Source organism: Anopheles aquasalis, chromosome X (genome assembly GCF_943734665.1).
Source record: "Anopheles aquasalis chromosome X, idAnoAquaMG_Q_19, whole genome shotgun sequence".
NCBI classification, from domain to species: domain Eukaryota; kingdom Metazoa; phylum Arthropoda; class Insecta; order Diptera; family Culicidae; genus Anopheles; species Anopheles aquasalis.
The window spans coordinates 5,934,170-5,956,941 of NC_064876.1; the positions used below are offsets into that span (position 1 = coordinate 5,934,170).

Consider the following 22,772-nt stretch of genomic DNA (forward strand, 5'->3'; position numbering starts at 1 on the left):
TCGCGGTGATATCGCTTTTTTCGCTCAAAGTGTCATGTTAGCGCTGAACAGGGCCGAATTCGTCCTTCCCGAGCTCGACTCGAATTCGGCTTTGTTAATGGGCAGAAATTGCACTGCGCGCAGTCCTGTAGAGCGTTCGCTGGGCCGAGTAGATGTTCTGTGGCAACAGGGTACTACACGCAGTCAAATACTCTAACGGGCTCTCTGGACGAGCTAAATGCGAAGCGTATGAGACGTATGATCCATATAAAACGCATGCTTACTATATGAACGCATCATACGCTTAGCTTGGCGCATATATATACGCTTTGCATTTAGCTCGCCTAGATAACTCGTAATGTTTAGCAAGGCTGCAGACATTATGCCCGCCTCATCGTTTGGTACGATGCATGCTGAAACGATGACGGCATGGTACCAGTGGTGACGTTATACCGTCTTCTAGGACACCTAGCCGGTGCCACGATGAGTCATCCCGCCTCCTTTCTCTGCAAACCGCGTAGGATGAGCAACCGCGGATAGGAACCATTCAGATGAGGTGGCATCAGACTGGCCATTCGCTCCCGATGACTCACGCAGTTCGGGTGACTCGGTCAGGAGGCAGTTGGGCTATGCCTCGCTGGCCCTCGTTCACCGCGAGCGAAGCTTTGTTATGACGTCATGGTCTCGCTTCCCCTTCTTTTCATTGCCACGCTCAACTCACCCTCGTTGCTGCGTCGTACTTTGGTTCGGCGCTGATGGCGAGGGTTGCCGCCATTAGCGAGAGCGCGAGTGAGTCGGGAAACGTTCGCGTGTCTCGTGCTCTCACTCACTCGCGACCCTCTCGCGTCGTCAAGCGGTCGCGGTGCGTTTTTCCATCGAGAGCCGCGCACCACATTCAGACAACGGCATCAGCGGCAACAGCATCAGCAGCACCGCGGTCCATCAATCGCGGGATCAATCGTTGTTCGTTAAACGCGAGTGTGTTTTGTTTTTTTTTTTGTCAGTTGGCAGCTATTGCCTGAAGTGTGGCGCTTCGGTACATGCGCGCGCGCGCTCGAACTTTACACCTAGTGCGATCGTTCGTGCGTAATTCATTAACAATCACAAGTTCCAACCTGTTCCACGAATTCTCCCGTGCATCCGTTGTAGATATTAATCACTAATCGCGGGCGCAACCCTTTATCAGCGCCTGCTGCGCTTCGCGAATCGCTTGATCAGTGTTGGTGAGTGTTGTTGGTGGATAGCGTGTACAATCTACTGTTCCGCGTGTTCCGGGTTTTTTCGGGCGCGATCGCCATCAGGTTCAGGAGGTGGCCGCGTGCATTACGTGTGCACGGGTGGAGTGGGTGGGAAGTAAAGGTGTAGCCCGCATCTCTGAGCAGCTGTTGTTATGCCGGACTCCAACAAAAGCATCTTCGCATCGCAGCGGGCTAGGGTTTGCAGGGGATTCAGAGCATTCAGGGAAGGGAAGGGACAACCTTCAGAGAAGGGCTTCCCTAAACGCAAGGCCACCAGTCGTTTGCGCACTTGGTACTGTGGCGTGATGCTGATCCGAAACCCTCAAGGGTCGCTAACAGTCGCTAAGGGTCTGTGCAGCGGGCAGGGACAGCATCTAGCACGAATCCTACTGACTTTCGGTTGTGCATTTTGCACGCACACGCACACACACACATACACGATACTTTCATCATTGTATCAGCCAGCAGCCAACCGTTTGTCAAGCCGATCCCGAACCCGGACCAAAACAGGGAAAAGGCCGGGGTTGCTGCATTACTGTTTGCGCCCTCGGGAGTCCGTTTTCATTTGCTAAACGTGTGCACGCATTGGACATTCGTAGTACGCATTGAGCAACCTTAGTGGGCGGAAAATGATCCTCCCTCCCTTGACACGCCGCGCTTTTCCATTCGAACGAGTGTTTGTTTTGCAATTCGAATCCAAACCCGCTGCGCTCAGCAGACTCAGCAGACGCTTCTGCTACTGCTACGCGAAAGCGTTGGCGTCTGTACAAAACTTATATAGATCCAAAAGAGCGGGACAGAGTGGCCTGCAATGGGAGGGAACCTGCGTCCAATGATCCATTTAGTGAGCGTGAGCACACACAGCCGATGCACCAATTTCGGCGGCTTATTTTTAGATCAAACGTGTAATGTTCTGCCTGTGCTTGCTGGCAGCGATCCGGGTCATCTTCGGATTTATGGGCTGGCAGAGGCGAACGGGGCCAGTAGCTGGATGGTGTGCTGGAGCAGAGGGTTTGTCCGTATCGTCCGACGCAAACGGATCATCGGATCATGAAATCACGCATCCAATCAATCTGCGGGGTGGCGGGTTGGTTGTTGCTTTACAGAGAACTCTGCGTTTAAGTGGAGCAGCGCCTAGAATGATAATTCCACATGTTGCAATGTGAAAAGCAACCCCCTGCCCATTCGACTCTCCTTCCCTCGTCGGCCAACACCATCATCCAGTGGCGGTAGAGACGGTAGAGTGACAAGGCGTTGCTCTCAATTTCGCTGTTCGAAGCTGATAAGGAGACTCGGAGGAATTTTTTTTTTTACTACTTCATCAGCTGAGAGAGAGAGAGAGAGAGAGAGAGAGAGAGAGAGAAAGAGCTGGAGTGCCACGTTCTCGCCAAGCCGATGTAAGAGCATCTCCACGGCAGGGAGGCTACATGCGTGCGACAGGAAGATAGCCCGCCAGCAGGAAGCTCTTATCATGCTCTCCGTACTGGAAGTGGTGGTGGTGGTTTTTGGTCGACGAAAAAAACAAACCCAATATTTCTACGAATGCTACACCCTTTCCCCATGACATTGATTACTGCTCCTCAATCATCGCACCATCAAACCATCGAAGATCCGGAAACACGGTGACGATCAGCGTCAACCTAATTGCCAGCTACTGCTGGTGAACCTACAATCAAACTGCATTAAATCTCCTCGACGAGCTGCATTCAAATCATTTCCACAGATGGGCAGCCTACGAGCCCGACTACTCGGTTCCCACCGGCGGCCAAGACCTTTCTGTGGAGCGTTGAGCGTGTGCACTAGGCATTCAAGGTTGACATCTAGAGTGGTGTGTGGCGGGGGCATGGCCGACGCCAGGTCGAACCAGTCACGCACGCACGGCGAACCGGTGCCATTCATTGAATATTTAAATAGGAAATCACCTTACCCTGCTGTGATGCTGGGTCCCTGATGCTGGCGTGCGGCCTTACCTTACTGCCACGCAACAACAACAACAACAGCATCATTTTGATTTCGTTTTTAATTCACTTGAACCAGTGGCCGTGCCATGCCACCGCTGCTTGAGTAACGCACAAGCCGCGCAGTTGGCCCCGGTTGTCTGTGGAGCCGCACCGATAGTCAACAACAGGGTTGCAGAGCGCCCCAGGTCTGCTGGAAACTGTTTTATCACACCCCAACTTCTTTCCCTCCTCATACCCTCGTGCGGTGCTGGAATTGGTAGCCTGCACACTGGCACTGGAATGATGATGAACCCAAATGATGAGGTCACAAACCAGAGCTGCTTGGATGGATGGATGATGATGGTTGATGGCGGTGATGTCATGGCGATGCGAACACGGGACAGCACGGGGATCACGGGGCAGGGAAGCGTATCATTCAGGGCCAGCGAGTTCGGTGTGTTCGGTGTGTGTCCGGTTGCGGTGGTCAATTTGCAACCCGTTTTCCGCTGCCGCGACTGGTTGGGGGAACGATGAATTGCTCGGATGTGGCCGATTCTCGTGGAGCATTAACGGTGTAGAAGGCAGAGAGGAGAAGAGGGTATCATGCGTGCTCATTGCGAACACTTCCCTAGTTTACACTGTTGTTTGCTGTGGCTGATCGAATGATCGTGCTCCACTAGCAGCCGCGGCCCAGGACTCTCAGTCACGGTTGTTTGTTTATTTGTTTGTTTGTTGGGACCCCCCCCCCCCACTACGTCATGACGTCATGTTGGTAAATCTGGTCTGCGTGAAGAGATGGCCAGACCCTGGTGTGTGTCAACTTGTGGTTGTGGCTGGGTATCTAAAGCAGTGACTGTAACACTGCTTGTTGCCAGCAGCGACATGGTTGCATGCTGTATTTGTTTTTACTGTTCTTCTACGCTGCTTTTCCGTCTTCTTCATCGTCGTCGTCGTCGTCGTCGTCGTTTACTTCTCCAACAGAATGGCTTTTACACATTGCTACTAACTCCCTCCGACCGCCCTGGTGGCCGCGTTTACCAGACTGTTTTTTTCTCCTCAGTTTTATGTTCAACCGGTGTACCGTTGCTGAATGAACTCTGAAATCCCCCGTCGCCACATACAATTGTGGTCGTCACATCTGAAGCTATCCCCTAAAACGACAATAGAGGTTTTTTTTTTGGGGGGGGGGGGGGGGTTAACAAAAACCACCGGCCTTCGCACAAGACTTCACGGTACGCCTGGTCGCCAGCAACCTGATTGCTCGTCGCGCATAAATTGTCGCACTACCGGCACTGGCAAGCGCCACGAGCCCGAGCCCTGTCCCTGTCAGCGCGTGTGTTTCCTGCGTTCCGGTCATGCGGAAGTCAACGCCGGGGGTGGGGAGGGGAGCTGCTATACAATCATCCTATCCTAACATGTGGGCACATTGGACGATCCGTACGGCTCGGCGCAGTAACAGGAGAGCGCGGGTGTCGCTATCATATTACCGATGGACGCGAGTACGGGCCATGGCCTTTCGTCTTTCAAATAGATCCGCCATCGCCGACCCTTTCTCGTTGGTCTACTTAAACAACAAACATGGAAATATTATTGATATGGGCGCTCCCTACCGAGCGCCGTGCTACGTACTAGTGTAGGACCAACCAATGGCCAATGCAAAGAGACAATAATCGTAGACCAGCCCAGATCTCTTACTGCTGCTGCTGTTTGTGTGTGTCGGTTTTTCTAGCTTCCATTATAACATTATTTGTATTAATCAGCGTGTCCTCTCGCGTTCTGCGTCCTTCACTGCTGGCTAGCAACTGTACGTGACGCCCCGGATTCACTCTCTACTCCAAGATGTTCCAAGACATTGTACCAAAAGCGAAACTTCTTCGCTATTCTTGGAGGAAATTCAGATTCGGTGGCCTAGTTTTCGCTGTAAAACGTTCAGCCGCACTAATATGTTGCTGTGCTACGAAACGCCAATCCAGCCAGCCCAGTGGAACCACGTTTCGTGACCGGGGCTTATAACAATTCCGTACAAACCGAGGGGGGGGGGGCAAATTGGTCGCAAATCGATGTCGATGCGCGGCGTACAGGAGTTTCGCCTGCCTGGCTGCCTGCGGAGAAGCAAGCAGTTGTAGAGGCGATTGATGGGAATCGCGCTTGTCGTGGATTTGTGTAAATGCACATCTGGATCAAGCGTCACGCACGCCGCGGTCCCGAACGAACCGCGGTACCTTCTTTTCGGCCCAAAATTTCCACAGTTCGCCAACTTCGCACGAGAGCGCGATGTCGCGTGCGAAATGGTGCCAGGGGTGCCACTGGGCAATGGGGAAAAGAGAGCAGATCGATAACGGGTTTCCTATTTGCTTGTACCACCCTGTCTCCCTTTCACCCGCAGCGAATATTATAGATAAAACAAGCCCCCCCCCCCCCCCCCGTCCAGGATGCAGTTCGCAGTAACGCCACGAAATGAGGGGCTACCGCCACCGCCACCTCCCCCGAAACCCACGAAACAGAGTGCTGGCGAATCGATGGGCACGAGCGCGACAATCCCGGCACCGACGACAGGTAGCTGGGCGAACGGCACCAAGGACGACGGTACGGTCGCAGTAGCGCCCCGGACGCTGGACGAAGAACAGGTTGTGATGACACCGCTGGGCAAGACGAACACCTCCACGGTGCTGATGATCGAGCGCAAGCTCGTGCAGGCCGTCGGCGATCGGACGCACGTGGCCGGCGGCGATCATCGCGGTATCATCATCAACAAGGATACGACGACCGCGGACGCAGGTGTGTCTGTACATCGCGCTACCGATTCCCTCGCGCTCTCGAAGGCTAACGTAAGCCATTCTTTCCATTCCTAGGTAAAGCGGCCAGCGCACGGGAACCGGCGCATCTGATGCTGGAGTTTCGGGTGTTTCTCGTCAGCGCCAACACTGGGCAGCACACGCAGGAGTCGCGTCGCATCAAGTTCTGGTTCCGGCCGTGGCTAACCTCGGACGAGGTGCAGGCCCAAGTAGCGCAAGACTTTTTCCGCGAGCTCGTCAGCCCCAAGGAGTTCCCGAGAGGTACGAAGCAGCAGACAGCACAGCACACACTCGGCGCCCCCGGTTTGTCTGGAGTGTTCGTTCTAATTTCTCTTCTCTTCCTCATTGCGCAGATTACGTTGGATTCATTAAGAAGCTTATGAAACTACTGCAAAAGGGTTACAACGAGCTGCAGGCGATCGAGGTGGAGCTGCGAATGCTGGAGCAGACGTCGGCCCCCCCGTCACGACCACGTAAGTAGCGCCGGATGCGGATTGTACTGCAAAAAATTTCTATTAATTTTTTCTTGTCAAAATCCGAATAGAATAAGGAAACCTTTTTTTTCTCTCGGTCACGGAGCAGCACGGTCCTTTGCTTTCGTTGGTTTTTGCATTCCGTGGTCGTCTTTAGTTTTTTCTTCTTCTCATCAGAACCCGTCATACCCGTATCTCTATCACAATCCCATCTCCTCCCTCTCATCTCAAGCTCGTCCCGGTCATGTGATCTTTTGCTATGGCAACTGCCACAAACTCGATAGGAATAATAACCAAAAAGGGCCCAACGTCGGTCGGGTTGATGGTGATGATTTTGGGGATGGTGGTGGCAGTGGTGGTGATGGCGGTGGTGGTGAAGGTGAAGACCATTCTAGTGGCAACAGCATACACGTTACCCCTGCCCACGACTATCAACAGCGCCAGCAACAGCAACATCAGCACCAGCACGAATGCTACGGGAACGAAGACGATCACAATATGATAGGAGGTAGTAATTGTGTCGTCGTTAGCGGTGAAACACTAATGAAACGTTTTTGGATCGATAATTACAACCGCGAACTAACGATGACACTGGCTGCCCGCTAAGCGAATTCCGCGATCCACCTTTAATAAGTTTGTCCCCCGTTTTCTACCACCCTGTCGACCCTCGTCCTTCCTTACCACCTATGTCTGCTCGCTGACCTTCCCCTGCTAACCCGGTTGTAAGCATCGGCGTGGTCGTCTATACTAATGTGCTTGTTAGACCTCGAATGTTCGTAGCTGTTGTCTCCTAGTAGTTGTAGTCAGCCCTTTTGGATCGAGGGCAAGCACGGCCCAGCAAACCTAAACAATCAAAAACTCGATCAAAAAAAGGATAAAACTCGCATCAACTATAACCTTGGTGACCATTTGGAAAAACAATAGTTATGTGAAGGAGTTCCAACCCAGACGCTCTGTGGAATGCATTTCTGGGAAGAAATGTGTATATTTCAACATAATGCGTCGGCCATTAGCCAACTCTGATAATCCAAAAGTAAATTATTGTCAATAAAGAGAGTTTAACTTCAGGACATGCCATAGCCGTGTAAGGAGGTTGTAGAGTGCGTGTAGTGTTTATTGTTGCTTCTCTTTGTTCATCTTTGTAATTTTATTTAACCAAATTTAATCGTATTTTGGCAAACATGTACGACCGTCCGCCGTTCCATGTATTGAAACGATTAATATGACCGTGTGTGCGTGAACATTAACACGTTTGTACCAACGCCATATATTATTATATTTTTATATTTTTATATTTCTTTCTTCGATTTACAGTGTCTTACGAGGATATGCAGTTCGAAGTGGTACCGCTGACGCCGGTGAAAATCTTAGAGCTAATCGAGCAGGCCTACCCGAACCCTATTACGCCGGAAGATTTGGCGAAGTATGTTCTCTCTCTCTCTCTTTGTCTGCTTGTCGATGTAAAAATGAGGCTAACCTGGTTGACTACTTGTTCCATATTTCACAGGGATTATGGCTGGGATGAGGCGGAAGTTTTAGAAATCATCCTGCTACTGAAGGAGCGCGGGCTGATTAAATCGATGGAGTACAACTCATACACCCGCATACACCATGACGACCAGGAAATCAAAATTGTCAAGCAAATGCCAACGATCACCTCTAACAACCAGCCAACGATTGCCATCATCACGGCACAGTACTGCGAGAAGCTAGCAGTCGATGCGATGATAGAGAACAAGGAAACGTTCGTGCGCTACACAACTGTTGGTAAGTGGCAGCGAAGTCGGATGGAGTGGGTGCCACGTACCGTGGAGCATAGCGTGTGTATACTTGACATGCGACCGCAGAAAGCAGCATGATATGCTTCTTTGGTAGTTTGATTGTATTCCGAATTGTGCGGCGCGTCTTTAACTTAACATTCTCTCCAGTTTCATTGGGCTTCTTGGAGCTCTGATTTCCCTATGAATATTGACTTACATGATACTCATACTTTCTCGATATCTAACACTGCGATGTACCGTCGTCGTTGCGGTTTATTAGGCCATAGTCCCGAAAAGTCAATTAACGGTCAGGAGCAGCCAAGGCGAAGAATGAATCGGTTTGGTAAGATAAAAAATGGCTGGGTGGAAGTTGAGAAAAGTGCCCCATTGCTAGATTACGATCACTCTGTGTATGTTTGTGTGTTTGTCTACGTATTTTGTAAGGTGTTTTTCCACAGCATAGTAAAAGAATGGTATATCAACTATATAGCAATAATGCTGTACAGTGCTTTTAGAAGCCGCATGGTGCAGGGTTTATAGCTAGCGGCTTGTTAGGCTTATTATTTAAAGTCGTCGTACTGTCGAAATGAGATTGTCGTCCTACTGGGGATCGGTGAAGGTATTCTATTAATGTTCAGTGCTCCGGAAATGGTGTCCGTGTAGCGGTTTCCATTAGTGGCAAGCATTTGGCAACATTTTTAAGTTTTTTTTCCTTCCACGATTCACGGAGCAGGTTTTCTGTTCACTTGATACTCATTTGTGTTTTTTTTTGTTCGTTTTGCTTGTGTTTTCATAATTGACCATGCACCGAGATTTTAAACACCTCATCAGAATAGAAATCATTGCTTGATTGTATTATTTATTCTGTTTTATCAACTATCTCCAGGAGAATCCAACGTGTACACGCTCGGCAGCATTGGGGCACATCGGATCGTGAGCACTAAGTTACCATCCGTCGGCAGCACGCGAGAGGCTATGACAGCCGCTGGTAATACGACAACGCGTCTGCTGGGTACATTCCAGAAGGTAGACTACGTGTTCATCGTGGGGGTAGCGGGGGGTGTCCCGCATTACACGGACTACCGTAAGCACGTGCGACTAGGAGATGTGGTTATTGCCGCCTCGCCGGCTGCCGATTCGAACGCCCTTGGCGCACAATCATCCCAGAAGTTATACTGCTACGTCTACAACAATCAAGGAGACGTGAAGAAGTACTACCCGAAGAATGATGATTTGCAGGCGATTGGCCGATCCCTGGTGAACAGCAATGGTGACACGAGAAAACCGTGGGTCGACTACGCACGCGAAGGGTTGCTACATTTGAGTGGCCGGAGTGAAAATGATTTCTCGCGACCGGACCCGAGCACCGACAAGCTGTACATGAACATTGGAAACAAGGACGTTATCCAGGTTGCCCACCCGATGGCATTGCAGGAGGAAGCTGTAGATGGGGTGGACAGCGGTACCCAATCACGACTCCACTTAGGTCCGATCGGATCCGGCTATGATCTCGTCCGTTCGGACAGTGCTCGCACGGAGTATGCACAGGCGCACGGTCTACTGGCAACCGATGTCGAGATGAACTCCGTGCTCGACAGCATTGTGGGCAACTGCCGCGACAGCTTCATCCTAGTGAAGGGCATCTCGGACTACAAGGATGGTACGACGTCTAAGAAGTGGCAAAACCATGCCGCTCTTGCCGCAGCCGCTGTCATGAAAACGATAATTTGTGCCATGGATGCGCCTAACATATAAGAAGCACATCCAGCAACAATACCAACCGGTTAATGCTGATGTTTCCAAATGTTTTGGACCCAACACCTCATCCTGTTTAAATATTATTCGTTTTTACGCTTCTAAGCGTACCGTCACTCGGTACTCTTCGATCCCAAAACTAAACAAAGCATGAATAGTGGAGCGTATGTGGAAAAATTTCTGTAGCTGGATGAGGAAGACTGTGTGGAACGAACGTGTGTGTTGGGAGGAACGATCGAGGAACGTGTGTGTTGGGGCTGTGAATCGAAACAAAGCAAACCAAAATCTACCATTGCTTCTACGTGTTTGTATTTGAGTGTATTTTTTAAATATATATATTTAAATATATATGTATATACATATATATATTATGTATCAATTGAAAAAAGGTTGCGTATTTGAATGTGTTAAAAGTTATAGATGGGTGCAAATTCGATGCAAACGAGTGTATTCGTTTATTAATCTGGAAATTATAAATTTTAAAATTCAACCGCTTCGTGGCCGTGAAATCGCTTTCATAATCCTGCGACAGATGAAACGTAAACTCAGTATGTAAAGCCAGGACTCTCAGATCTGGATCGTCAAATCGCATCGTTCGATCTAGCTGCTGAATCGCACGGGAGCGTTTTTGCCGTCCTTGCTCTCTATCTTTACTAGAAGGTCCTATATTAGATAGATGAGCGAGAATCTTGAATTTTGATCGGACGATCGGACGATCGGACGATCGTCCTGTTTCCTTCGTTCAAACGAGAAAAAATGCCCACTCAGGTGTTATTTAGGCCTGTCTGTTGGTAGGGATGTTCACAAATAATTTAAAATCCCCATGCCGCAAGTAATGACGTTCCCGAAGGGAAATATATTTCCACGAGCTGTGATTCTGTGCAACGCTCAAAGTGTATTAAAGAAACAGATGAAGTCACCAAAACGAGTTCCTGTATGTAGGGAACGTAATTTCTATCCAAAACCATGGGCTAACTAGAAAAACAGCGGAAAATCATCGTTTAAAGGCTGCTGGGAGCAGAACCGGACCAATATAAACCAAACGGAGCAAAATTTGTGCTCGAATTGGTGAAAAATTGCTCGAGATTTTGACAATCGTGCAGTTTCTCTCGCCGACTGCAACTGCTCGATCGTCATAATCTCAGCCAGTTTTTTTATTTCACTCTGCCCGATTTCCTGTAGGAGAGAGTGAGTGAGAAAAAGCATTTTCGTCTACGTTTGGTGTACTTTACACAAAACTACATGGATTTGAGTGTAGGGCCGAGAATTAGAATTCAAGGCATTCACGATGTGTTTTAAGAATCAATGTTCTTTTTACCGATAGCGCTACAAGTGGGGCACACACAGCTGGCCAAATTTCTCCTGCTAAACCAAAAACGAACTTCCTATTCGATGTTTAGGTGATGATCGCTGTGCTAGATTAGAGTGTAAACAAACCAACCGACCCACCGCCGCAGCCGGAGAATGTTTCTTCTCGAATGTTTGTTTCGCTTAAAGTACTTTGGTTCCTTTCTCGTTTCCCAAGATAACAGCTTACGAAGTGCGTTGAATAGTATTTTTTGGCTAAGCTGCTTGTTTGGTGTAGTGTTTCTATACTTCACGCGGCTCTTGAAGGTACGGCACAACGGCGAATAGCGTCCTGGAATATTTTTCATTAATTGTTTTAATGGGTTTGTTTTTCTTCTATTTAAAGGGTTTATTACGGTTGGGCCGACTGCAGGGCCGGAACTTTTCCCAGATAACGCAGTATCTATGGAACATATGCTTCAACGCAACAGCAATGCTGTTCCTGACGCTGTATCGCATATTACTGATCCGGCCTGAAGACGCCAGTAACAAATACTTTCCCCAGTACAACAATGTTATCTTTGCCAGCACCTGTGACGCTGGTAAATTTGAGGTCATTACATTAGTCCTGGTCTCTTTCGAGGTGGTCTCTGTGGTGCTCCATCTATCCAAGTGCGACTACTCGGAGGCATTCTCAAATGCGCTTTATGGTACGCTGCTAATGAGTTGCCTTTCGCTTCGCCTAGAGGCCTACAGCATGCTGCTTAGCTTTTACGTGGCCATGTACCGCGCCTGCCGGGAATCGTTGCTGCTGTGTTCTAGTCAGATGGACGCGGCAGCCCATACACACCTTACGCTTGTAGTCACGGTAAAGATATGCACCTGGTAAGCAGAAGGAATCCGATAGCAACCGGCCACTGGAGGGGTGTAATGTTAATAACAATATGTTTCCGATTCTGACTGCTCAGGTGTTATCTTTTCCTGAACCTTCTTCCGTTCGAATTCCTCATACCGACGCTGAACGCCCGTAAGGATCATTTTCCGTTGAAAGTATGGTTTTGGTTCTGGTACTGCTCTTGTATTTGGAACTCACCGCTACTGAAGCTCCTGTACCACAAAATTTACCATACGTACCCGTACGACTGTGCTGGTGGTGCTTCAGCCGTGCGCTGCATATTGTCAGACGATTGGCAACGCTTTCGGCACTTTCGTAACTTGCAGCATGCGTTTTACGAACTGAAGCTTCACCTTTCGTGAGTATAACAACTGCTTCTGGGTTTAAATGATAACCATTGAAATGAATTTGGTTGCTTTACAGCAAGGAAAACATGCACCCGACCCATACCAACGATAGCGCAAGCGCGCAAGCTACCGCATTTCAGACTATAAAATGTAAGTAACATTGCACGGTTCAGCTTGTCGTAATGATCATACTCAAAGTGATTGGGTTACTCGCTTTTTTAGGTGTGGTGGCGCTAAAGCGGAAACTGAAGCGACTACGGGAAAACCGAGAGCTGCAGCGCCTAAAGAATGAGTAATATCTTTAGCTCGTCTTAGCTTGACGACGACGACGAGTTTATTTTTTAATTGCTGAGCAGACTGACACGATCTCTCTTGCGTTAAGGTAGGAGTAAACGATAACCCAACAGCGAAATCCTGCTTTAATGCCACCACATCCACTACCTTTCTTATTCAGACACCCTCTCCGTTCCTGTAAGCATCGTATAAATCAAAAGCGAGCTAATGTTAGATGCAGCTAATAAATCTATGGGCCGTCTATATGCCCGTTTTGCCTACTGCTACTTGAAAAGCCTCTTGATTAACCTAGTGCTAGTAACAGCAAAGAAGAAAACTCGGCATTTCAGAATAGGATGTAATCGAATTACTTCCGCGCAATACTGTGCGGACGTTATGTCTCGTCGGTAGTTCCTTAGCTGGGCCCAAGTAACGCAAGTGAAACGCAGTGTATGGAAATACCACTATTCGTTACTAGATATTTATTTTGTATCGCTTTATAGTGTAGTACCATTGATCAATTGTTCATAGTGTGGTTTTCCTCTGATGCTCTCTTTATCAATTTTATTAATTAGTTGTCATTTTATCTTGTATTATAATTATTTACTAATTTTGTGCTATCGACCTCCTCGTTTGCTGCTACTCACGTTACGTACGTTAACTCTGTTTCCCTCCATTTGCACCTTGTGGTTTCGTTTAGTTTTTCACTTGATTTTTCACGAATTCCATCATTCGCGAGCGTCTACCTTGCATTAGTAAAATATTTATATAATTGGTTTGCTCGTGAGTACCTCCGATGCGTTGTTATTCGTGTCAAATATGTTTCTCTCCCGGTGAATCGATTTTGCCTCATTTGTTCGTTATGTGAACCATACTTTCACCTTCTTTCATTCACTAGTGGTTTTCTTCTTCTTGTTACTTCAGATGCACCTTTCCGCGAGATTACGGTACCAATGGCTAATAAGCCAACCTCCCGTTGTGGAATGGTGGAGGTGAGAGTATGTAAGGGTTTTGGTGCTTGTGATTTCGTGGGCGAGTTTTCGCGTTTTAAATCGATCCTCATACTGAATTTATGATGCTGCTTCGAAACGGGACGAATTAGAAAGGATTTTACAAGTGTAATGCAAATTAATTGGGATAAATTTGTTTAATTTAATATCTTTTCCTATTCTTCGACACAAGGAACTTCTCCATTGGTTAGTTATTAAAAGTGTACTATCCGTTCAGCTCATAATGAGAATAATTACGCTCCAACGGGCTTTATAATTACGCACCAACGCTATTCGTGAATTGTGTTGGTCGCATTTTCGCGTGTACTCTTCTAACATTATACCCATTAGTCGCGTGTTCCTGTTCCTTAATAATTACAATGCCTTTGAACTCTTGAAAACTGACCTCAAGCTCTGTAAGAAAAAAACAGACGGGCAGATGCATTGCATTTACGATTGCCTTAATATAATAGAAAGTAGAGGGAAGAAAGCAGACGTGGGAAAGTGAAAAATGTAACGAAAATGAAGACGGAAAAACCTTGGATTATGCTATGCTTCAATAGCCAACTCCTGTTCACCAGTGCGGTGCAAGTTCAGCACAACGAGACAATAATGCAGATGAGGAGAGATGCTTGTGTTTGATGGAAGAGAGATGTATGAGAAAAATTTGCATATTACTTCCGACACTTCCTGACATGGATCTGGCTTAGCAGGATGAAAGACGGGTTAAGAGTAATGGTGCCATTTGGTACATTTGTTTGCTTGTTTTTGCTTGTTAAAGTAACTTATTGCTTTCTTGCTAAAATGAATCATCTGTAATGATAATACTATGTATCCTTTAACATGCCCGTTCACTGACTTGTCTCCCAACCATCAACCCTACCGCTTTTAAGGCCTACGGCCCAGAGATCGGTTCAGGGCCTCTCGAGCGCGTACGCATCTTTCGCATACACATCAACAGCATCTTTAAAAGATTTGTTTCAGCTGTGCGATGATTTTAAAAGAATATAGCGATCATCTATGAGATCGTTCAATAGTTGGAAACCAAAAAACACTCTACTCTATTACGCATCTATTCGAACACTATTCGATATTGCGAGGTGTGTCTCCCCGGTCCTAACAACTAGTTCGTGGTTTAACACGGAAAACCCTTGGCTGTTCTCGGCGTATGTTCAAGAATAATCGAAAGCGAATGCTCCAACGTAACGGGAGCAACAGTTTGTTTTGAGTAAAAGCTTGTGCTAGGGAAGAAAAGGTAACCAAAACCGTTCGAGTGCCGAAATGGGCAAAATGGCGAATTGAATTAGGATAGCCGGTTGAACCAGTGCTCTGGTTCGGTTGGGCTTTACTAGGCAGAATCACTTGTGTGTGTGTGTGTGTTGTGGGGGGGGGGGGGTTAATCATACATTTATCGGTCCAGTGATAATTATTCGTCAGCGCAGTGTTTTGTTAGTTTTGAACATTTTCTTATTAGTTAGAATGGTGTTGAGCAATTTTAACGGTTTTTTACCCCTTTCCCCCTGACTCACTTTTGTGCCCGCGAATATTGTATGCATGTATGGGTCTGTGTGTGTATATGTGTGTGTATGTACCTGCGTATGTATGTGTTTATGTGTGTGTGTTTTTATCCTGGGTACCAGGCTTTAACTTGTCAGCGTGTTTCTTGCTAGTGGTGTTGAGTCCAGAACGGGCATGCCAGGCATCGCAGAAAAAAAGAACTACCGTTGCTGGTTGGTTACTACTAAGGGACTCCCGCTCTCCGCCGACGCTGGAACGATGACGAGGAGCCGGACTCGATTCGGGGATTCGAAATTTCGAGGGGAGTATGGTTGCAAAGTTGACAGTTTAAAGACGTTTACCGATAACGAGCGATAACAGGTCGCATCACGGACCTTAGATCTTCTGGGTTGCTCGCGTGGTAGAATGTGAGCACCAGCAGAATGTGTTTGACCTGTTCCGAGCGGAACGGGAAACTTCTGAAATGCTTATTTATAGAAGGGCGTAAAAATGGTGCCAGAAAACATCCCCGTTTCCACACATATCCGCACACAAACACACTATCACATACCCACACACACATACACACACTCTCTCACACACTCACACATATGTTTTCTTCTGCTCATTAAGAATATCTCATCTGGTGCACTCTAGGTAATGCGCCCGTCCGTGGTGTGCATGCGGCGGCGGCAGGGAACGTACAAAAGACCCTGATTAGAGCACCGGTTTGGCGATGTACGGTTTTGCAGTCGTCGTCGCGATCTCCGACATCTTGATGTCGATCGGTACGCGCGTATCGTAGAGCGTCGGTGCCTGCAGGATGATGCCGGCCGTCCCGAATACGACCGCAATCGTGAAGATCCACAGAAACAACCGATCCAGCACCATGGCCACGTACTTCCAGTCCTCCTTCACCTGAAACCCGAAGTTGGGCACATTATAGTAAGCAGGCAGGCGACTTGGCATGAGCGGGCAGTACAAAGTACTGCCCGAACGTACAGCGCTACGCGACGCGACTTACCCTCGAACTTTCCTCCTCCTTGCGTGTATGGTCGGCAATGTACGTCACACCGTCCATGGCTTTGGTGAGCTCCGGGCACTCGAGCCACCGATTGCGGGCCGCCTTCTCTGACTTCCCCCCAGCCATCACCTCCGTGTCGGTGTTCGTGTTGATGATCAACCCGCTCGGCAGGTTGTTGTTGTGCAGCGGCACCGGTACGCCGGTATCGTTCACTAGCTTATCCGCACCCGCCTGCGTCTGTCGCAGGTCGTTCAGAAACAGACTGTTGCAGCAGGCCAGATGCTGCTGCTGCTGCTGTTTACCACCGACCAACCCGGCCGCACCAACGGTACCAACACTGTTGATGATGGTGACGCTCGGTCCGTTGTTAACGCCGCCACCACCACCACCACCCGCTTCGTTGCTCGTGGCCGCCGCCAGGCTCTTGTGGAAGGTACTGTTGGGGTCGAGCAGATTGGCGGTACCGCTGCTGGCGAGCAGCAGCGTTCCTGGGGTGGGCTGTGTCGTCGTCGCCGTCGCCGTCGTCTGCACCGACGGGTTCGGCACGGCCGTGCTGGCCGCCCCCAGGAGGTTCAGGTTGATCGGGGACATCGGTGAGTTGTGGTGATTGTGGTCATGGTATGGCAGTGGCATATCGTCCATCAGGTCCATTCCCCGGATCATTCCGGTCGGCCCGTGCTGGCGGTGGTGGTGTGGGTGATGGTGATGGTTGTGGCTTCGGTGTGAATGATTGTGCAGATGGGTCGGGCTGCCATGCAGCCGGCAGGTGTTGAGACTAGACGCGCGGAACACAGAAACACAGACGCACAATCAATAGTACACAGGGGTGGGGTAGGTCTGCTGTAGGTAGCAGGGGCGGGGCGAGGCGGGGCGGCAACCCTTCTGATGCCACGTGAACACCATGCACAGCCACAATTACGGGGTGTGGGGAAAAGTAACGAAAACGAAGCTACCGCCTGCCGCGCCAACAAAACAGCCTTTTTTAGTGTATTTGTACAACAGAACGTGTGACACCGGCCGTGTGTCTGCAGTGTCCTCGCACTCGCGCCAAACACGCGCCATCCAAGCTAACAACACGAAACAAGCTAGCAAACGCAGGGTAGGGAAGGGGGGGGGGGGGGGTGTGAGATGGTTTAGGAAAGGAAAGGGACGAACAGACTTGCACTTGCAACAAACAAACTTGCTGGATGCGGGTTGCTGCGGATGGTTAGTTAGGCAAAACTCTCTTTCGATGATGCTACGGACCGGCTGACTCGTTCACTGGCTCACTTGGATGACTAACTTCCGGTTACTACTGCGTTCGGAACGGAAAGAGCAAAGGTTAAGCCCAGGCAGACAGGCGAAGGGACCGCTAGGGGAGACGGGCCCACCAATGCTCACCGCACGCTGATGCTGAAAGGAAGATGGATGCAAGGTGCGCGCGTATATATATGTATATATATATGTGTGTGTGTGTGTATGTGTGTGTGTATGTATGTGTATGTGGAGCGATCTACGGAATTATGATTATGGACAGGCAGGATATGAACATCTAGCACAAAAACCCAAACGCGCACACACAAAACACACAAACATGCTGGGCTCCGTTGGTTGTGGGATAGTTAGGGGTTCGTCCAGTGATTGCTGCTGCTGCGCGAATACGACCGGAAGCCGGAACATCAACCGGAAGCTCACAACGCCAAAGTAATGTACAACACCCGCACGCGTGGGGAAGGAGAATCAATCAGAAATCGTTTCAAATACAATCAAACGACAAACAAAAAAAACACACACACGCACACAGACACAGCACAGTATGAACAGAGATCGTATGGCACATCGAGACCGGAAGCTAAAAGGACGACGACGGACGAGAACGTTGCGTTGGTTGGTGCGCTGGGAACCTACCTTTCGCTAGAATCGAGCAAATGATGATCGAGCAGTACGGATGGATCGAACGCAATCGTCGGCGGAAGCGGTGGTATCATATCGGCCAGCCCGCCATTGCACGAGCGCAACATGAAGCGCTGCGACGCAGCACTACTCGTTCGGGGGAGTGATAAGGAGGGAAGCAGGTGGTCGGGATGGTGGTGTAACGTTTCGTTTTATGTATGTGCGCGCGTGTATGTGTGTGAGAGAGGGTGTATTTGTAAACGGAAACGACAAATTAATGGTCGATGGCAGTAAGTTCAACCCTCTGAGGGCGCTGTCCCCATCCCCACGGGGTTTGGCAGGATTTTCGTGGTGAAACGTCACCAAAGACAGCGGGGGTCCGGGGGACATCTCGCCGATTAGTGGTCGAGAAAGGAACGGCACGGGTTTTTATTCCTTTTTTTGCCGTTTTTTAGGTGCATGGGATGCGCGGATGGTGGATGAGGGATGGCGTATCATCCCCTATATATATATATACCCCACTCCGTCACTGTCGTCAATGGTCCTACTTCTGCTCTCGGCCTGCGCTTACCTGAAGTGATGCAGCGGTTGATAGATGGGACGGCGCATCACCAGCAGCTTGGGCAGATGATTGATGAAGATGGTACGCACCCACGGTGCCATCGTGTGCGTTTGCGGCGAGCGGAAGTGTATGTTTAGCACTATCACCGTCACACATATACTGCCGCCGGAATAGCCGGATGAAGGAAAAGATCAAGAAAAGGGCTATGATTTGGGGTTGATTCGATTACCCGGGGTTCGAGTGCCGCGGGGGTTGGCGGGCGACGGTGGATTGGACCCCGGGCCTTCTTGGAGCATTTGAGCTTGAGCAGGTGGAAATTGCTTTGGCCTAATGGGATTTCCGGTTCACTCCCTCTCCCATACACCATTCACACACCAGCTGCCCACCCTCGGCGACCCTCGAATCCCACTCTCGCACGCTCACCTGAAGGTGTCCAGTATCATCGTGAAGAGCACGAACTTGCCCAGCAGTGGTACCACCAGCGAGGTGGGCGGAATGATTTCCGCCAGCAACAGGAAGAACACAGTCAGCGATAGCAGGATGGATATGCTCAACGATACCTGGCGATAGAAAGGCGCAGCAAGCGAGAAGAGCGTCAGGGAAAAGGGTAGGATTTGCATTTGGAATTTTGTGGGGGAAAAACTTGCCTTCTCCCCACTGTCCGACGGCAGGTAGAACACCAGAATCGTGAGGAAGCTGATGCCCATACACGGTATGATGAGGTTGACCGTGTAGAAAAGCGTCTTCCGGCGCATCGTGATGTTGAACGTGATGTCTAGGTACGGTTCGTCGCAGCACGTGTAGAACTTTTCATTCCTACGTCGCAGAAAGATATAGAGGTTCCGAGATGGAATATGAAAGTGAAGTGCAATTAACAACCGGCAAACTGGTAATGCCGTCACGTCTCACTACTGGCGACACGAACCTCACCGCCGGTACCTCCAGGATATCCCACTCGACGGAGGTGTAGAACTCCGACAGGTCGACGCCCACGTCGACCACGTTCGTTTCGTTCACTTCGTCGATATGCCGGAGATCCACCTGCCGATGGAAACCGGAGGTTAAAGCCTTCGTGCTCTAGCTCTAGATCGTCACTGCGTTCCTCGCGTGCGTACCTGAAACCCATCGTACGTCCAGCTGCCGAACTTCATCACGCATGTCTGCTCGTCGAACGGAAAGTATTCGACGTCGATCTCGCACGAGCTCTTGTAGATGGCGGGCGGGCGCCACTCAACCCGCCCCGTGTAGTTGAGCGTCGCCTTGGTTGCCAGCGTCACCTCGAAGTTGCCGTCCGCATTGTTGTAGAGCACGATGTCCGGGCGCCAGATGTGGTCGGACGGTACGTGCAGCATCTCCACGCCACCGTACTCCTTCGGTTCCCACTTCAGCTTGTAGTCGTACCAGGTCTGCTCGACCCACAGGTTCGTCGTCATAATTTGATTTTTTAAATTCTGCAGTAGCAAAGAGCAGAGCAAACGAGAACAAGAGAACGGTTAAGGTTCAGGAGCCGGATAGCTCTAGCGTGGTCTGTTCCACTTACCACATCGATCAACTGGGACAGCTTGAGCTTGATTTTCACCGTCAGCGCATCGGTGACGTTCACCACTGGGCGCACGAGTTTGTTGTAGTTGCTCAGCAGATCGTCGTACAGCCGCTTGGCGTCGGGATTACCACCGCACACTGCATGGAAGGGACATGGCACCACTCAAATGGATGGCAATGCATCCTTCTGGCGCACTCGTACATCAGTACCAGGGTACTTACCGGAAACGACGGCAAATATGATGAAGTATACGCCGTGTAGCAACCTCATCGCATCTCCTCTGCTCTCGCTCCGTCACTTGATGATGCCTGTCCGCGTTGACCGGCCCTGGCCTAACAGTTCGATAACTGGGCGGCCCCTCGGAAGCTAGTCAACACCTTCCTCATGCAGGGCAAACGCAAACGATGGTCGCCGGGCCGCGCCCGTTTCACGCAACCTTTGTCCGGCTGTTTTTTGCGGCGTTGAGTAGGAAATAGTTTTTTTTTTGGGATATACAAGTGCAGCTTGCAATGTTGCAGCCCTTATACTCGCTGCTCGGCTAGTCGGCGAGTGTCATGGAGCTATTTAGTGTGTGCAATGATCAGTTGAGCAAGACCATTTGGCAGTCACGACATCGACAATATTTGATTTATCCTTATCCTCATCCCTGCTCTAGACACGTGAACACGTGAAACCTGGCTTGGCTGTTGTGTTAACAATTCGTTGTAGTATCTATTTAACAATTCGTTGTAGTATCTGATTAGCTTTTACGCCCAGTATGCTACACTAATGCTCCAGCGCTGGATAGAAGGGGCCTGCTTTCGCTGAACCATGCGTCTGCCCTCGCCAATATTCCCATTGCCTAATGTCTGCTTCACAATGCACTCCGACAATATGTTTTCTTCGATCCTTCTCGTTAATCTCTACTTATTGCCCCGGATGTAATGAGCTAACGCCGGAACTTCTAATCTATGCCAAATGAACGTAAAACATGGTATCTTAGGTAATGTCAGCTACACACGCATGTATGGTCAGGAGGTGATCATCGTCCTGGATGGAAAGGCTGCGAAAAAACAAACAAACCAACAAGAACAAAGAAATGTCGTACTGTGAATCACTAACCATCCGCAGTTAAATGGAACAAAGAGGTAGAGAAAACAGTATTCTAGATGATTTGATGCATTGGCCTTCCCTATAGCATCATATTATCTGCTCGTCGCTTCGCCCGTACTTGCGAGTTATACCTGGCATCAACTAAAACTAATCTCAGCTTCCGAGTCTGCCGCAGCAGCTAATCGTAACTTTCACTATACGACCGAGCCATGGTGCAAACCACGAACAGCACTTATCCCGCGTCCCACTGTTCCAGCAGGGGCTAGGAGGTGAGAGGTGGACACAAAAGAATTTTAGTTATCATAACGTTTGCTGTCCCTTTTTGTCGTGCGACGAACCGTTTGTCAGAAAAAGCTCACACGCGATAGCTGTGCCTTGTTGCAGCTCTGATTAATATTTTTGTTTGCATTAGGTTTTACCCCTTCTTTTTTTACTGTAAAAAAGGTGCGAAGATAGCAAATGCTTTTTAGGAAAGGAAAAGTGATAAGACACCCCAAATCTAGGGTGGTAACGCTTTGGATCGATTAGGACACGCGTATCAATCACGGTCACCAGGACATCTTGTTTGCGAACAACAGGGACATCACTTTTTGCTAGTTTTTTTTTTGCGTTTGCGTTGCTTCGAATTCTAGCCTTATCACATGGGACGTGTGGACGGTATACCAGAGGGTTTGGCTACATGGCACGTTACAGGCTTTCGATATTTATCACAGACAGCCTGCTCGTCTTCCAGATTCTGCTCAGATCGATTGCTCAAACGACATCCGATTTATCGGCTCTCACTAGCGTTACGCCAGCGGGCATGCTGTTCCAGCATGCTTTGCGAACGAAAGAACGGCTGGAAATGTTTGGCATGTTCCAGTGTCCGCCGCGGATACTACCGTGGAAAAGCGCCAAGCTGCGTTGTAATTTCGTAATCCCTTTGTTCGAGCTTCTATCGTTCGCTACCCAACTGAGTGGCTTTTTACTTACAAAATCGGGGATATCGGAATATATGAGAAACGGAAAGCACGCACTTTTGGGGCACGGTTCAATGTATGACACTGATTAGGGCTGGAATGTGTGCCTAGAAGGTGGAGGCAGAACGTTATAGGAACTCTCAAGGTATACCCATAGCTGCCTTGCTGATATCGCCCTGACGCGCCCCAGGGACTGCGCATGTGTCGTCCTCCATGGCGTTACCCCTCCACAGCGAGAAGCGGGAAACGGAGAACCAACCAGCCACACTGATAACCACAGGTACAAGCCTCTACTGCCACCGTAAACATTAACCCAGCATGAATTGCCCGTTTTGTATGGAACGGATTGAGCACACGTTAACCTCATTTTCTGAAGCAAAACTATAACTTTTCCATCTTCAAAATGGTACCAACAATTTAAAAAAGAAAAAAATTAACAACCAATTCTGGCGGGGCTACCTGTATAAACTTATAATCTATCAAATGAGAATC

General features: G+C 49.2%; 3 protein-coding genes across 11 annotated transcripts; 2 read left to right on the plus strand and 1 right to left on the minus strand.

Moving 5' to 3' along the window:
- Nucleotides 1-887: 887 nt before the first annotated feature.
- Nucleotides 888-10,309, plus strand: LOC126581030 (uncharacterized). Of its 4 annotated transcripts, XM_050244441.1 has the most exons (9): nucleotides 888-1,202; nucleotides 5,544-5,935; nucleotides 6,010-6,213; nucleotides 6,306-6,425; nucleotides 6,658-6,933; nucleotides 7,740-7,848; nucleotides 7,933-8,192; nucleotides 8,466-8,528; nucleotides 9,072-10,309. In XM_050244441.1, exons 2-9 carry the CDS (start codon nucleotides 5,590-5,592, stop codon nucleotides 9,938-9,940), a joined length of 2,247 nt encoding a protein of 748 aa, XP_050100398.1. In that variant the 5' UTR covers nucleotides 888-1,202; nucleotides 5,544-5,589; the 3' UTR covers nucleotides 9,941-10,309. The 4 variants fall into 4 exon arrangements, with proteins under 4 accessions (XP_050100398.1, XP_050100407.1, XP_050100416.1 ...); XM_050244450.1 differs by lacking the exon at nucleotides 8,466-8,528; XM_050244459.1 differs by lacking the exon at nucleotides 6,658-6,933.
- Nucleotides 10,310-11,157: 848 nt separating this feature from the next.
- On the plus strand, nucleotides 11,158-14,693 carry LOC126568871 (uncharacterized). Of its 3 annotated transcripts, none has more exons than XR_007607773.1 (6): nucleotides 11,158-11,554; nucleotides 11,634-12,112; nucleotides 12,196-12,480; nucleotides 12,546-12,619; nucleotides 12,692-12,851; nucleotides 13,667-14,693. XR_007607773.1 is itself a non-coding variant. In XM_050225547.1 (5 exons), the coding sequence occupies exons 1-5, from the start codon at nucleotides 11,405-11,407 to the stop codon at nucleotides 12,763-12,765; spliced, it is 1,062 nt and encodes a 353-aa protein (XP_050081504.1). In that variant the 5' UTR covers nucleotides 11,158-11,404; the 3' UTR covers nucleotides 12,766-13,029. The 3 variants fall into 3 exon arrangements, 1 of the variants encoding a protein (XP_050081504.1); XR_007607771.1 differs by lacking the exon at nucleotides 13,667-14,693 and adding an exon at nucleotides 12,924-13,029; XM_050225547.1 differs by lacking the exon at nucleotides 13,667-14,693 and having other exon boundaries at nucleotides 12,692-13,029.
- Nucleotides 14,694-15,073: 380 nt separating this feature from the next.
- LOC126581832 (acetylcholine receptor subunit alpha-like) lies at nucleotides 15,074-22,385 on the minus strand. 4 transcript variants are annotated; one of them, XM_050225516.1, is made up of 11 exons: nucleotides 22,294-22,385; nucleotides 20,451-21,271; nucleotides 20,227-20,366; nucleotides 19,802-20,137; nucleotides 19,612-19,727; nucleotides 19,334-19,502; nucleotides 19,110-19,246; nucleotides 18,696-18,845; nucleotides 18,140-18,271; nucleotides 16,253-17,027; nucleotides 15,074-16,146 (listed from the first exon to the last, which is right to left on the minus strand). In XM_050225516.1, exons 2-11 carry the CDS (start codon nucleotides 20,497-20,499, stop codon nucleotides 15,946-15,948), a joined length of 2,205 nt encoding a protein of 734 aa, XP_050081473.1. In that variant the 5' UTR covers nucleotides 20,500-21,271; nucleotides 22,294-22,385; the 3' UTR covers nucleotides 15,074-15,945. The 4 variants fall into 4 exon arrangements, with proteins under 4 accessions (XP_050081473.1, XP_050081457.1, XP_050101718.1 ...); XM_050225500.1 differs by lacking the exon at nucleotides 18,140-18,271; XM_050245761.1 differs by lacking the exons at nucleotides 18,140-18,271; nucleotides 22,294-22,385 and adding an exon at nucleotides 21,453-21,562.
- Nucleotides 22,386-22,772: the final 387 nt, after the last annotated feature.